At 49.3% G+C, this 16046-nt stretch overlaps 1 protein-coding gene across 2 annotated transcripts; it reads right to left on the bottom strand.

The window, feature by feature from the left end:
• Positions 1-4535: 4535 nt before the first annotated feature.
• Mcfd2 (multiple coagulation factor deficiency 2, ER cargo receptor complex subunit) lies at positions 4536-15888 on the bottom strand. Of its 2 annotated transcripts, none has more exons than XM_006239711.5 (4): positions 15763-15888; positions 7692-7848; positions 6847-7006; positions 4536-5891 (listed from the first exon to the last, which is right to left on the bottom strand). In XM_006239711.5, exons 2-4 carry the CDS (start codon positions 7835-7837, stop codon positions 5760-5762), a joined length of 438 nt encoding a protein of 145 aa, XP_006239773.1. In that variant the 5' UTR covers positions 7838-7848; positions 15763-15888; the 3' UTR covers positions 4536-5759. The 2 variants fall into 2 exon arrangements, with proteins under 2 accessions (XP_006239773.1, NP_640346.2); NM_139253.2 differs by having other exon boundaries at positions 15806-15874.
• Positions 15889-16046: the final 158 nt, after the last annotated feature.

Genomic DNA, 16046 nt, shown 5'->3' with positions numbered 1-16046 from the left:
CGAGTCTGGCTCTCTGCCCACACTCTCCCCTGTGTTCTGCTGTGCCAGCCTCTAGGAGGGACGAATGTACTTTGACAGCTTCAGCCACACACTGGGAGTAGAAGGAGCAGAGAGAGGGAGGAAAGGAGCTTGGGTTTTTCAGGACTGAAACAGAAATGGCACCTGTAAAAGATTAACAACCCCTGGATGGGCTACTGAAGGCCTGAGTGGACATCCTATCCCACTATGTGGCAATGCTGCCATCTAGTGGTAAATCTGAGACTGATGAGTAGGGTACAAAATCTTATTGTCCTCAAGATTCATAAAAAAAATCTCACTCTTAAAATCCTGCTATTCAAAGGACCACCCAGTTAGACTATCACAGGAATTTTGTCATTACGTGCTAAAAACCAATGTTCATTTACTCCTGCCATACACTTCAGGGGTGCCCAGATTATAATAGATGGCAGCCTGGGGTGTACTACAAGCATAAGCCCAGCACCCCAGGTCAATACTCTAGGCAAGGAATGTAGAGACTGCAGGATGCAAGGCTGCGGTTTGCACCTGCAGATGCTAAGTGTCTGAGTGTTGTATCAGGTATGCTGGGTGCTACGGACCCTGGACTACCAGGGTGGGCTTCCTAACTCCAATGTTCAGAAGCCCACAACAGGGAGAGAGCAAAGGAACCACCCCTTTATTTTCACAGCCCCTTCAACTATGAGCTAAGGGAAAAGGCCCGTGGGTCCTTCCAGCAAATTCAGTTCTGGGCCTTACCTGTGGAAGTAGAGCTATGTCTCCACTAAAGCGTGAAAACAAGAATGCATCTACGACTGTCTCCTGTGTCCGGCTCAGCAAAGAGTCCTGTGGGAAAGAATCACAGGCTGTTTAGTACTGAAAGCTGAACGAAGTAAAATCATGGCATTTTCATAGCATTTTTCTTCTGATGGGACTCAAGGAATTGAATTTCTGTGACAGGGATGCAGCTGGGCAAGGTCAGCCAGTCTCTTCCTGTACTGTTCGTGTGTGTGCACACACACACACTCCTCACACACACACACCTCACACACACACACCTCACACACACACACCTCACACACACACACCTCACACACACCCCTCACACACACCCCTCACACACACACACACACACCTCACACACACACCCCTCACACACACACCCCTCACACACACACACACACACACACACACACACACGAAGAGAGTGGGAAGAGAGAGAGAGAAGGCTCACAGGCGGGTGCCCCATTCATAAGGATGAGGTTCTCTTTGCTACAAGTGATACAGAAACCAAGTTGGCCAAAGCCAGAGAGAGAATCATTAGGAATCCCCTGAATCCAGGGGAGAGCATAACCACCACTGTGGCAAAAGGAACATGGCAGATGTGGTGGTTTGAATAGGTTCGGCCCCCAGAGATTCATGTTTGAATGCTCAGCCCATAGGGAGTGGCACTGTTAGGAGGTGTGGCCTTGTTGGAGTGGGTGTGGCAAGATCTCCCATTGGGGTGTTCTGTGGGTGGAGCCTGGTGATTGGAGCGCTTCAGTGGAGCCTGGCTTTTTACAGGCTCCATGGGTAACATTTCCCACCCATTGTCTTCCATGTAACTCAATGTTAGAAGGTAGAAACAGGTAACCAGCTCGTCTGGCCAGCCTGTGAGGGCCAGGTCCAGTGGAGAGACTCTAGGAAGGTTTCAGAGTGTCTCCCAGTCCACTGAGGAGGGATTTTCATTGCCTTGTGAGAAAACAGAACTCTCAGTCTATTATCTTGTTGCTGCGACAAAAAAACAAAACAAAACGGGGTTGGGGATTTGGCTCAGTGGCAGAGCGCTTGCCTAGGAAGCGCAAGGCCCTGGGTTCGGTCCCCAGCTCCGAAAAAAAGAACCAAAAAAAAAAAAAAAAACAAAAAAAAAAAAAAACAAAAAAAAAAAAAAAAACAAAACAAAAAACGTATTTTCACAGACTGAAGAGACAACCAGGGAGCCTGTGTGGGTCTGAGCTAGGTCCTCTGCATGGTTATGTCTGTCACTTGGTCTTCTTGTGGGACTTTAACAGTGGAGTGGGGCCTGTCTCTGACTCTTGCCTGCTTTTAGGACCCCTTCCCTCCTTCTAGTGTCTCACCTAGCCTCGATAGGAGGGTCTGTGCCTAATCTTACTGTAACTTGTTATGCATGTTGAGATGGTATCCCTGGGAGGCCTGCTCTTTTCTGAAGAGAAACAGAAGAAGAGTGGATCTGAGGGGGGAGTGCAGGACTGGGAAGAAAGGAAGGAGGGGAACCTGTGGTGGGAATGTAGTATGTGAGAGAAAAGTAAAATTACAAATACATAATACATACTCTCAAGCCGGGTGGTGGTAGCACACGCCTTCAATCCCAGCACTCTGGGGAAGAGGCAGGCAGATCTCTGTGAGTTCAAGGCCAGCCTGATTGTTAAAGCAACTTCTAGGGTAACCATGGAAGCGTGTGTGTGTGTGTGCGCATGTGTATGTGTGTGTGTGTGTGTGTGTACTGTATTGTATATAGTATGTGTATGTGTGTGTGTATTGTATATAGTATGTGTATGTGTATGCTATATTGTATATAGTATGTGTATGTGTGTGTATTGTATATAGTATGTGTATGTGTGTGTGTATTGTATACAGTATTGTGTGTGCTGCATTGTATATAGTATGTGTATGTGTGTATGCCATATTGTATATAGTATGTGTATGTGTGTGTATTGTATATAGTATGTGTATATGTGTATGAGTGTGTGCTGTATTGTTTATAGTATGTGTATGTATGTATGCTATATTGTATACAGTATGTGTATATGTGTGTATATCTTTTTTGATATATATGAGTGCTTACGTGCATTTAAGTGCAGGGCATACATATAGTGACTGAGAAAATTGATCCCTGGAACTAGACCTGTCCCTCCAGCCCGTTCCCATTTGTTTTTAAAGCAGGTCTCTATCAATTTCTTAAACCTGCCCCAGAGCGGGCAGGATGGGATCCACTGAAAAGCCGGTGTTGACACAGCGGTCACCCACAGCCTCTGGCACACCTTCTCCTAGGCCTGAGTCAGGGTCAGTGGCACTGCTGGTGGCCTGCTGCAGTTTACTTACCAAGGGACTGTGGGGTAACAGTGGGTGGGCAGTCAGAACAAGTGACCAACTGTTCTTTGGTCTGACCCTTCTGTGCTGTGCAGTATTTCACACTGAATCAGACATGACTGGCAAGTCGGGCGGGCTGTAAGGAGTGGGGTGGGGGTGGGGCGGCAATGGCTCCCAGTGGTTCCAATGAGGAACTTGCAGGCCCTGTAGCCCTCTGGGTAGCAGAGGTCTATTTGGCACACACTCTACAGTGACAGTGTGCACAGACACAGAACTCAGTCGTGTGAGCCGCAGAGGTTAGCCCTGGGTATTCCATGGGAGCACCACTTGTCTTGGAGACACGATCTCTCCCTGGGACTGAGCTTGCCAACGACGCTGAGGCTGACCAGACAGAACTCCAGCAACCCATGTGCCTGTCTCCCCAGTGCCAGGATGACAACTGTGCACCATCACGATGATTTTGTGGGTGCTTACGACCAAACTTGGCCCATCGAGCTTGCAAGGCACTTTACCAATGTACCTCTCTTCCCAGCCCTGGCTCTCTCTTATTTTCTTAACTCCTTTGTGATTTCTTAATCCCCTTCTTAGTTAATTTTTAGACGAGAAATTAAAGCTTACAGCTTCACAGATAAGGGGCCGCTGGCCTGAAGCCTGAAGCCTGAACTCAGCTCCTCTACGGTCCTTGCACCAGGCTGCCTCTCCCAGGGAATGTTATGTCCCCATTCTACAGACAAGGCAGTGCACTTGTCCCTGTAGCTTCCCAGGCAGAGGGTACAGCCTGGGCTAGGGGATGTCAGGGGTGTACAGAGTGAGTGACACCCCATGTGGCTAATGTGCCAGACCCTCTTCCATCAGGAAAGGCAAGCAGGGGCAGGCCATGGAGGCCATGAAGGACAGGCGGCCATGAAGGGAGTACCTCTCCTGCTTAGTGAGAAGGCCCTTCTCCATCCTTGCTGACTCCCAGGCTGCCAGACAGGAAGGTGCCTTCCTCCAGGTCTGAGTCCACGTCAGATCCTTCCAAGGAGCTCTGGGTGCAGAGCCGGGCCATGGTTGGGGGCCTTTGAGCTGGGGGAGGAATCTTATCAACGGGCAGAGGGAAGCGTGTCCTTTTCCAAACGCCACAGAGACTGCTCTGACACTTGGACCAGGGGGCACTCCAATAATGTGATCCATAACTGAGTAAGTCAGTGTGTTTGCCCACCCCAGAGAGTACTGTCACAACCAGAATCTGGCTGGAGGAGGAAGATTCAAAAGTTCATTCAGAAGGATAAAAAAAAAAAAAATGCTAAAGGGGAAAGAGACTCTGAACAGAGAGTCCCCCTGCAAAACAGAGCGGGGTCCAGTGAACTATGTCACAGCTTCTGGGAGAAAGGCGGATATACATTCTGGTACTGACCCAGACTCCATGTGGTGTAGGCAAAGGTTTTGTTGGGGACAAAGTCAATGGCTCCTTACTTTTTCATCCATTTTATTGTCAGATAGTCAGAGTTCATTATATAAATCTTTCAAAATAATGAGATCTTACAAGAATAGTTTACAAGTCAGCTCCGATTGCACAAATACTTGACACAGAAAACTGTTTTACAAATACGTAAGTTTTCTTACAAGAATACTTTAATAAAGAAAATAAGTCTCTATACATCGTAAAGCAAATTTGATTCAGTTTCTTTTTCTGATCCCACCATCATTCTGGATTCGTTTACAGTAAGTCTATGACGTTTCACAACGCAAAGTACGACCTATGGCTGTTTCTCTTTCAGCTACTACTGCTCTTCCTTTTCTGTTCTTCCCTGAAATTAAAAGAATTATCATATTCAGGCTCAAAGAGGTAATTTTAAAAACATTCCTTCAAAACTTGGATAAGGTTAGCCACCACCCTTAATGACTGATCTTTTCTGGTCTGACTTAGGCTAGAGCAGCTGACAGTTTAAACCTGCGATACCAAGTTAATAGTTCATAAGCCAAGAAGGGAGCCCTGGGAGCAAGGATAAAACACAAGGTCAGGGAGCTCAAACGGTGGGTGGTGAGCGGAGAGCACACCCAATTCAAGGTTTCTCTCGGGCTGAAATGACAGAGCACAGGGTGTGGCAGTAGTTGTGAAGGAAACTGAAGATCTGAAAAGGCTAAGTATTCAGGCCAGTGGTGCTTCGCTTCCAAAATGCCAGTGGGTAAGGAGTCTTCACTCTGTGTCTGGTGGACTCCGTGGGTGACATTCTTCTCCTGCTGTGGCTTTAGGACGTGATGCTGTATGCCTGGGGAACAGCATACTGACCACATCTGCCCAGAGCAGGACCCAACTGGGAAGATACGCGGCTTTTGGCTCTCCCTCCACCGTCACTGAAGTCTCCACTTGGCAAAGCAGACTGTCTTTACTTTTCAGGTAGCATGAAATAACATCAAGAAGTTAGAGTGGCATCTAGAGTCAGGTTCCCGGGAGCTTGAGATACCCCACCACCCTTCGGAAGGTTCGAGCTCTTGTCCAACAGGTTTAAACACACATTGACACTGCCCCACTTCTCTCCGTATTCCTTGTGGCTTCCCCCTACCCCAGTCTAACAGACTGCCACAGGCTTTACCAGCGCTGCAGCAGTAGACAGAAATAAGCTGCTTCTCATTACCAGAATGTCCATCACATTAGCAAGGGTCACGTGTGCATACAGGAAAGGGCCTGCCGCCTACTGCAGCGACTTGGCAAACTCTGCATAGTCGATGTAGCCGTCATTGTTCTTGTCGTCGTCTCTCAGGACACCGTCTATGATGCTGATGAGCTCGTCCTCGCTCATGGGTGGGACCTGCTCACTCCCCTCCTGCCAAGAGGTACAAGAGACAGTGAGGGGCAGAATTACAGAGGACATTAGCAACCGCCTAAAGGGCTACTTTAGGAGCCTTCGAGGTAGTGCAAGCCGCTTCTAGGAATCCAGACTCAATTCATCAAAGTCCAAGAAAGTCCAAAGAGAGAAAAAGTCCAAGAGAGAAACCACATACGCTAGTTATAGGAAGATGCAATGAGAACAGGCCCTTGCCTTTCTCCTTTAAAGAATTACTGTTTATACTATTTTTTAGACACTGCAAAGAACTGTTTGTCAGAGTCTGAGACCTCTACGCCCATCCTAGCCCATCCTAACAGAGAGCTCACTGCCCGACTCCACCACAGGCTCTGCACGATTTGCCTAAGAAAATGGGAACAGTGACATACTGAACACCTCGGGGTCAAAACAAGAGGAGGCAAATGCAGCTGAAGAGAAATCACTGCCCACCCTAGAGGCTGCTGGAGGAGGTGACAAAGCTCTGGCCAGTCCCATGGCAACCAGCTCTTTCTTGGCCTCTCACCTCTCACATCCCCTCCTCACCTCCACCAGGCAGAGGAGTAAGTGTCCGCCCCTGCTGACTCAGGCCAGCATGGAGCCCAAGGCATCTCTACTTGACCATGCCTTTGGACAGCAGGAAGCACCTCACAGTATGACACAACCCCCCACTACTGCCAAAGCTCTGTCCCTTGGTCCTGGAGCCACCTGCCTTCTCAGATGAAATGACCTCTTGCCTGTGCTCTACACTGTGAACCTGGCTCGTGTTTTTAGGCCCGACCCCCAAACTCCAGCCTTGGGCCAACCAGGCTCAGCCTCCCTCTCTGGGGAAGGGTGGGGTGGGACATGGGGTCCAGCGAATGCTGACGGGAAAGATGCTCAGCAGCTCTGCTGAGGCAGGAGCACAGCGCAGGCCACCAACCCACCCAGATACTGCCACCTGAAGCCCCTGACCTACCTCCTTGTGCACGTGAGTGATGGCCGTCGAGAGCTCTAAGCCATCAAGCAAACTGTTGCCATCGTAATCATGCATTTTGAAATAATGGAGCTGTAGTTCCTGTGGGGACATCTCCGCCTCTGGCTGGTTGATGACACCTTCCAGATGTTCCATAATGTGCCTGAAAGCCAATAGTCAGACTATGTCAAAACTTACAAGGGCTTTGAAACAGTCCAGTCAAGAACACAGCTCACAGCTAGGGCCACCAGAGGGGCAGGCACAGCACAGCCAGCCACCCGGTGGGTGGGACTGAGGTGCCTTCTCTTTACTGATCTGAATATGTTTGAACTAACAATCTAAATAAAGACTAGACAGGCATAGAAGCCCACGCCTTTAATCCCACTACTGGGAGGCAGAGGCAGATGGACCTCTGAGAGTTCAAGGGTTGGTCTATATAGCAAGTTCCAGACTGGCCAGGGTACCTACTGAGACCCTGTCTCAGACTAACAAAAAGAGTATAACAAAGCCAATGGGGAGCTTAGTGGCCAGGAAAGACTCAGTGTTCGAATGTGGCACTAAAAAGAGTCTTGCCAAAATCAGGAAACCATAATCATAGTCTGGATTCCGTGACTACGTATGTTGGGTGGGCAAGAGGTGAAGGAGAAAGTCTAAATTCTGACAAATAGCTCCCTGCGTTTAGATGATGACGACAGGTACCTTACGACCAGGAATCCCGAGGGATAATGCTGAACACTGAAATTATTCAGGAGCCCAATGAATCGACAGGAAGGAGGGTGGGTGAGGCGTCCTGTGAGCTATAGCTGAAGATGATGGGGACGAGGACCCTGGCCCAACTGAATACGTACTCTTGGTCGTGCACTGTGCTCTTGTCCAGGCCCACGCTGCCATAGTGGACACCAGCCCCATGCTCCTGGGCCCTGGCACCAGGAACACAAAAGGCCCAGAGCAGAACACACAGGAAGGGACCTCTGAGCAGCTGCAGGGATGCCATGCTTCCAGTACCTAGGTGGTGGGAAACACAAAAGGTGAAGACATAGCACCAGAGCTATGTTCCTTCCAAGGGCTGACGATACTTCTGGGAATCCTGGGAGGCCTGAGGCTGCAGATCAGAGAGCACTGTGAACTAGACCTGAGCTCAGCTGTGGGACTGGAGCTGGAGATCGGTGGACCTGTTCCATGCACCAGGTACTGGGCTCCACTCCCAGTACCAGAGAAGTCAGCCTGGGGGGCTGGTGCATACCTTTAATCCCAGCAGTTGGGAGGTGGAGGCAAAGGCAGGCACATCTTCTAGCTCGAGGCCAGCCTGGTCTACAGAGTTACTACCAGGACAGCCAAGACTACACAGAGAAACCCTGTCTCCAAAAAAGGAAAGGGGGGGGGGGTGTCAGTTCTGCACAGCTTGACTGTTTAACATCACGGAACTGGACAGCACAGGTCCACATTGTTCATGTCAGAGGGCTGAGCAGTCATCCAAGAGCATACAAGGACCCAAAGACTAGTTCTGTATAAGCCAGCAGCCCACAGAGAGAAACGCTTCCTACTGGAGTGCATCAAAAGCAGAATGAGGGGTTTCTGAACAGCAAAAATCAACCCTTTGGAGTTCTGAAGAATCTCCTTGGGTGAAGGCTGACAGACCCAGTGAGGCTTCAGCCAGGCCTGGACAACAACGGCAGCTGAGGGGAGCAAGTGCAGGCAGAGGCAGGTGCTGAGCCTGCAGGAACATGCTGAGCCAAGAGGCTGACACTTCCTGGGGAGCGACTGACAAGGCATGACTAGAGATGAGGTCACAGGCTGGCATGGCTTCAGTGGACTCAGCTTTGATGGAAAGCGATGAAGTGAGGCAGGCTAGAGAAGGAGCATGGAAGCTGAGGGAACCCACGCTGGACACATTGCCCTCAAAGCCGTGAGGTGGAGAGGAGGCCACCTTCCTCACCTTGTCCACCTGCCAGGGTCCTGAGAGGGTCTCAAACTTAACCATACTGAGAACATTGGAAAGAAAGCTACAGAGACACTCATGCTACATCTCAGTGCACTTGCAATTAGGACAACTCAGCCACCGCGAGCTCCTGAAGAACAACTCACACCACATCAGAGGTACTGTAGTTAACTGCTGGCTGCCCCTTCTGGGCTCAGATTAGAGACGCAACGCAAACTGGAAGGTGGAAGACAGCCGAGGACCACAAATATGGCCTGCTGTCCTCATCTCAAGACCCCAAACTTTCACCAGTGAAGATAAAGCTTAATTTCCAGATCCCTCCATAGCTCGCCCTAAACTCAGACAGCTCTGAAGCTGCTGTCTTCTCCGGGTGCCAAGGACTGGAAAGCAGAGGTCTGTGGCCCTTTTAGGATGGGTATCCTGAATGTTCTCAGAGAATGTACTCAGAGAGAGTATGCCATCCTGTGACATTTGCAAAGATTTCCCCAACCTATTTTGCCCATCCCCCATCATCTGTCCCTATGAAAAGATCAGCAACCACTGGGAGGGTGTTACTGCTGTAAATCAACACCATGACCAAGGCGAGTCTCATAAGGACAGCATTTAATTGGGGCTGGCTTACAGGTTCAGAGGTTCAGTCCAGTGTCATCAAGGCAGGAACATGGCAGCATCCAGGCAGGCATGGTGCAGGCAGACCTGAGTTCTACATCTTCATCTGAAGGCTGCTAGTGGAAGACTCACTTCTGGGCAGCTAGGATCAGTCTTTAAGCCCACACCCACAGTGACACACCTACTCCAACAAGGCTACACCTAATAGTGCCTCTCCCTAGCCCAAGGATATACAAATCACCACATTCCACTGCCTGGCCCCCATAGACTTGTTCAAACGGTATAGGGGCCAAACGTAAACATAGCACAATGCAAAATACATTTAGTCCAACTTCCAGAGTCCCCATAGTCTACAGCAGTTTCAACGATGTTTTAAAACTAAGTCCAAAGTTCAAAGTCTCTTCTGAGATTCATCCAATCACTTAACTGTGACCCCCAAAGCAAGACAGGAAACCAGCTGGGCAAACTCCAAACTCTGCATCTCCATGTCTGACACTGAAGTGGACTTCAGATCTCCATCTCCTTTTTCTTTGTTGACGGTAACAAACTTCTTTCTCCTGGGCTGGTTTCACTCCCTGTCAGCAGCCTTCCTCAGGAGATATCCTATGGCTCTGGCACCTCGAACATCTTGGGGTCCTCAAGGCAACTTCAATGTCACAGCTTGTTTCAATGTCTGGATCCACACATGATCTTCTGGGCTCCTCCAAATGGCTGGCATCACTTCTCCAGCTCTGCCCTCTTAGCACTCAGGTTGATCCACTCCACTGCTGCTGCTGTTCTTGGTGATCGTCCCATGGTCCTGGCATCTCCAATACACTGGGGTCTTCTGTAGCAACTATGCTTCCCCGATAGTCTCTCATAGGCGCTCTTCATGGTGCCAGGCCTCAGCTCCTTTACATGACACCTTCAGTCTTGAGCCCTCAAATGCAAATGAGGCTGCACCTTCACCAATGTCCTTCCATGGCCTCTCACAGTGCCCAGCCTCAGCTGCTCTCCATGACCCCCTCATGCCTTCAAAACCAGACCACCCGGGTGACTCTTACACATTACCAAGTTCAGTTGAAGCACAAGGTGCAACCTTGGCATCTCTGGAACACAGCTTGTGCTCTCAGAAAACACTTCCCGAAGATTTCACCTCAGTGCTGCTGGTCTCCTCCTCTTAATCACCTCTAATTCCTTAGCTCCAGTTAACTAGCACCAACTGTCCCAGTAGTCTCCTTCTCCTATAAAGCCAGAGCCACATGTCCAAGTTGTCCAGTTCTGCTGCTTGCAAGCTGGAACATGGCCCCTTGTTCTATTACATTACCACCAGCTTCCTCTTCTCTAACTCCCTCACTGCCTAAGCTTGGCTGCATTGGATGTTGCCCTACGGATTGACCTTGAACTCAAGAGATCTGCATAGCTGTCTCCTGGGATTAAAGATGTATGTAACACCATTCCTGGATTTAAGCTTTTCTTCACCTAGAACTTGTTCTTTCTCAGGCTGGCCTTGAACTCAGAGATCTGTTTGGCTTTTATCTCCTGTGATTAAAGGTGTGTACTGCCATGCCTGGATCTAAACTTACCTTGGTAGGCTCTTGCTCCAAAGTCCCACTCCCTTAATTTGTTATCTCCTTGAACACAGGATCCAGCTCCATTTCACTTCCTGGTGCCCCTTTAATACTTGAACTATTTATTTTGTATTTTTCCTTTTTCAGCTTGCTATGCTTACTCAAAATGCTCTTCATGAGACTTAACCAGAGAACAAAGTCTATGATGGGCATTTTTGAGACTTCCTTTGTCAATGCAATTAATCTGAATCTCTTCACCTTAGCCTCAGGCAGACAAGGGCAAAATTCTCCACTGAAACCTCTTACGCCAGGTCAGCACAGATCAAATTACTCTCAGAAACAAGCCTTCCAAATCCCTACTAGGATGACCTATTAAGCCCGATTTAAAGCATTTCACTGCTTTCCAAATCCAAAGTTCCCAAATCCACATTCTTCCAAACAAAAGCATGGGCAGGCCTACCCATCAATACCCCTGTCCCTGGTGCCAACTTATGTCTTAGTTAGGGTTTTACTGCTGTGAACTGACACCATGACCAAGGCAAGTCTTATAAACATTTAGTTGGGGCTGGCTCACAGGTTCAGAGGTTCAGTCCATCATCATTAAGGTGGGAGCACGGCAACATCTAGGCAGGCATGGTGCAGGCAGAGCTGAGAGTTCATCTGAAGGCTGCTAGTGGAAGACTCCAGGCAGCTAGGATGAGGGTATTAAAGCCCACACCCACAGTGACATACCTGCTCGAACAGGGACACAGCTTCTAATAGTGTCACTCCCTGGCCCGAGCATATACAAACCATCACAGAGGGATAATTTTCAGGGCGCTAAAAAGCAGTATCTAGCCTGACTACTGTGCAATGTCATTATTCAATTTTATCATTCTGTACCAGGCTTCTAATAGAGATTAAATGAAAAGAGCAGGCAGTACGTCTACCCATAATTCACTGATACAAAATAGTGCTGAATTTGAAAGATTAAGAGTGATTGTGATTCTTTTACTTATCCACTATTTCTAAATGTCTAGTCTAACTGAATGTGGTGGAACAACTCTTTAAACCCAGCACTTGGGGCAGGTCAATCTCTGTGAATTTGGAGCCAGCCTGGTCTATATGTGTGGAAGCCATGTTGACTTCAGGTGCCTTCCTCAATTGTTCTCTACTTTATGCATTGAGGCAGGATCTCTCACTGAACCACAAGCTAGCTGACTCAGCTAATCCAGCTGGTGACCTTGCCTCTAACCCTCATCTCTGTCTCTCTCTCCTCCTCAAGCACTGAGATCATTGGCAGCCGCCACACATGTCCGGCATTTATGTGGGTGCTGGGAATCTGAACTCCAGTCTTTAAGCTACATGCAGTTTACCCACTGGGCCGGTGGGTAATGAAAACAAAACAACCAAGCCAAAACCAACCAAACACCTACTATAAATGATTTTCCCATATATGCATATAACCCCTCCCATAATTCTACTATAAACAATTTTTCCATATATGCATATAATCTCTCCCATAATTCTTCTCTAACACTAAATGGCAATTTCTAGCTCATTCTTATCTCCAGAAAAGTCAAGAGAGTCAGAAACCACACTTCCAACTTAGAAGCATCTAGTCCTTGCCAGGGCTACAAGTTCTCACGTTATTCCTCCTAGTGTCTACGATGCTGAATTCACTTAACCCAGGCCAGAGCAGAACAACTTGTTCTGAGCCCACATCTTAGAGTTTGGGGTAGGAAGGAGCAGAAAGGGATCCATCTTCCCCAGCCCTTCAGACTCAGTCACCTTCAGTGTCTTCTCAGGACAGCTCACTTTTTATCCCCCTGGCTTTTTGTTGTTTTACCGTTTTAAAACAGGCTGTCACTCTAACTCACAGTGGCTTAAACATCAACATTTACTTCCCAAGTGCTGGGATGCAGAGATGTCCTACCAGGCCCAACTCCTAGCAAGGCCCGAGTCTGCCCTCCCTGTTCTTCCAGGGTATTTGGTTCCTGGCTTCCAGACTAGAATAGGAAGACATTCTCAGTATAGGGCACCTGACTGGTATAGACTACCGGTTCGCAGCTTGTGTGCCTTGGTGGACTAGAGGGATAACCACAGATACGAAGCCAGATTTTTTTAAAATATGTGCATGTTGAGGAAGGGGCAACGTGCCTGAGTGTGTGTGTGAAGGCCACATTGCTTTCAAGTGTTGTTTACTTGCTCTCTACTCATATATCAAGAGGCAAGGCCTGTAGCCAGCAGCAACATTCTGATGTCAGTATAATTGAGGGGAGGACCCTGGAGCTGTCTACTAGACAAAGAGTTGAGTGGTCACCGAATCCATGACGCCCTTTCCTCTAGCAACACGGTTGGCTCCAACTGCGATGTGTACTATGGGATGTTTTCAATTGATTTAATACAGGACATTGACCAACTGGTTAATAAACACAGGGACTGTGTGGACACAGCATAAAAGCCCAGAACCACTGAGCTTGCCACGGCAAATTCCCAACCATGAAAGCACAAGGAATACCAGACCCGGGAGATGGGAAGGAAGATCTGCAAAGCACCGAGATAGCGAGAGGCAGTGACCGCCACTTGTCAGATTAAACTGTTCCTGGTCTAAAGGAAACAGAGTACTACATCCTGGCTGCCCAGAACACGTTGCATCAGGCACGCTCCAGTTCAAGGCCATGGGCACACAGCCTGGGAGATAAGCCCCAAGGGCTCCCTGGCTGGTTCACTGGCCTCAGGACATGGCATAAGCCAAGCTGGAGAAAAATCCAACTCAGGGAGACTGATTTTCCTTTTCTAAAAACAGGCTGACTCCTTTTGATGGGCCTGGAGTCTTGAAATTTGACTATCTTATTTCTTCCATAAATAGTTTACTTATAGGTTAGCATAACTGCTTATATATTCTTGACTGAAAGACTGTTCCTCAGCCCCTGGAAAAGGTCATCTTCAACAGAATGAGAAACTCTGGGAGAGACACACAGAGCAACGAAAGAGGAAAAGGATTTTGCTAAGCCCAACAGACCATCACCACTAACCCTGGTTCCATGGGGTATGATCTGCTGCAACCAGATCACCCTCGCATCCAGGGGGCTGGAGACAAAATCCATGCCATCACGTTCATCGCAAGGAGCAGCATGAGTCTGACAGAGCAATGCTGGCCCCCTCAGAGCCTTGACTCCAACAAGGTTCCTCTCACTGCTCCGGAGGTCTCTGTTGCCACTGTGTCTGGTCATTCCTTCTAGGTCCAGCTCAGACATAACCCAAAGACTCTTGCAGATAACACCCTTTGCTTCCTTGTCTGTTTCTTCCTTCCTATGTTTCTTTTTCCTCTCATTTGTGTACCAATGCTGAGCTGGCCTGGGACAATGTGGTTAGAATAAGGTGAGATGTGGCACAGTACTTCATCTCCAAGGCCCTGGTCTTAGGCCGAGCTCTCCGTTTGGAGCATGCCTGCTCCTGGGAAGGGCCTGGCCCACCCTCTCCTCCCATTGTGTCATTATTCCTATCAGGGAGTGAGCTTTCCTCCTAGCAGCTGTTGGCAGCCTTTTTCTAAGTCAGAGGCTCTTAGGAATTTTCACATTTGACAACACCCAGATATCTATCCTGTACCCAGAGCCAATGCCAATGAAAATTGACTAGTCCTGGTTGTCTCCTTGCTCTTGAAGTAAAACCAACCATAAGTCTCCCAGTTAAAGAAACCTTTACCTGGGCTGAGGTTGAGAATTTGTCCTGAACAATTTGGTGTTTAATATTTTGATCCACTTGTTCATTGGGGGATTCCAAAGGAAAAGCATGCTACCCTTTAACTAACAGCCTAGTAACATAGGAAGAGCAGAACTGTGAGGGTTGTGAGAACAGGTGGACTCCTCTCTCATAGATGACAGCTTAATACAAAACAGAGATCACCAAAGAGACACTCAAGGGGTACCACATAAACCCCCATCCACAGAAAGCATGAGAAGAAATATTTCAACCAAAAACGATGTATTCCCCTCATAGACAGAACATATGGCGGTGAACGCCTAAACTCAGAAATGACTTGGGTCCAATGTAGCTGCAGAATATTCAGTTGAGGGACAGGTCTTGAGTAAAGTTCAAAGACAGTGAGTCACACAGGTATGGTAGGCCTGTGGAAGGGCTTAGAAGGGCAAAGAGAATCCACAGAAGAACCAGGGAATGGGGCAGGGTGGAGGAGCATAAGAGATTTGTTTCAAGAGCGTGTCTCTAGCTCCCTGTATTGGACACGTGGAAGAGTATCAGTAAATATCAACGGAGCAGAAAGAGGAGCTGATTGTTAAGGCAAGGTGTCTGGAAAAGTGAGAGTTCTGAATGGGTTCAATGTATTTGACGAGTGTAGGCGAGATTGATGCCTAGGCCTCTGGTTTGGGCACATGTGTGGATGGAGGTTTTCCAGAAAAGGAAAACAAGAGAAACGAGCATCCCTTGTCTTCCTAACCTCCCAGGCTCAACCTAGCCAACCCCGCCGAGACAACAGGACCTGCGGGTCTGCCCCGAGGAAGATGGGGGAGCCAGGGGCAGATGGGGAGCCAGGGACAGATGGAGTAACGCCTGTGGCCCTCGTGCTTCTAGGCCAGCCGGGGTACGTGACAAGTCCACACAGCTGACCCTACAGCCAGACACTTAGACGCCCGGGAATGGGGTGAGCGAAAACAGCAGCGCGGGACTCCGCCAGCCAGACACGTCTGGCCCCGAAACCCTCTCGGAAGACAGGCGGCTGCCGTGGGCCACAGGTCCCACTGTGCCCGGACGGTCGGCATCCTCCACCCTGCCGCCCTGGCCTCCCATCCCGAGTCCCAGGCCCGGGAGCCACCGACCGACCTCTGCTCCAAGGGTCAGGCCTCCCGCCCGCCGGTTCGCTCACCCTGATAATCCCTGACGCAGTCGCGAAGCACTTCTGGATGAACCTTGCCAGCTGCCGTCCCCCTGACGCTTTTTCTCCGCACGCCGGACCCGCCCCTCGGTCAGCCGCGCAGGCGCACAGCCTCCCACCGCCCCGGGAGCCGTCGGCCCCGCCCCCTGCGCGGCCCGATCCATTGAGTCCACGTGTCCCCTGTGGCTGGCGCGCCGGATCTGCCTCCTGAGGGCGACACCCTGCTGCTTAG

This window comes from Rattus norvegicus, chromosome 6 (genome assembly GCF_036323735.1).
Source record: "Rattus norvegicus strain BN/NHsdMcwi chromosome 6, GRCr8, whole genome shotgun sequence".
Classification (NCBI taxonomy): domain Eukaryota; kingdom Metazoa; phylum Chordata; class Mammalia; order Rodentia; family Muridae; genus Rattus; species Rattus norvegicus.
This window is presented reverse-complemented; position numbering and strand designations above follow the sequence as displayed.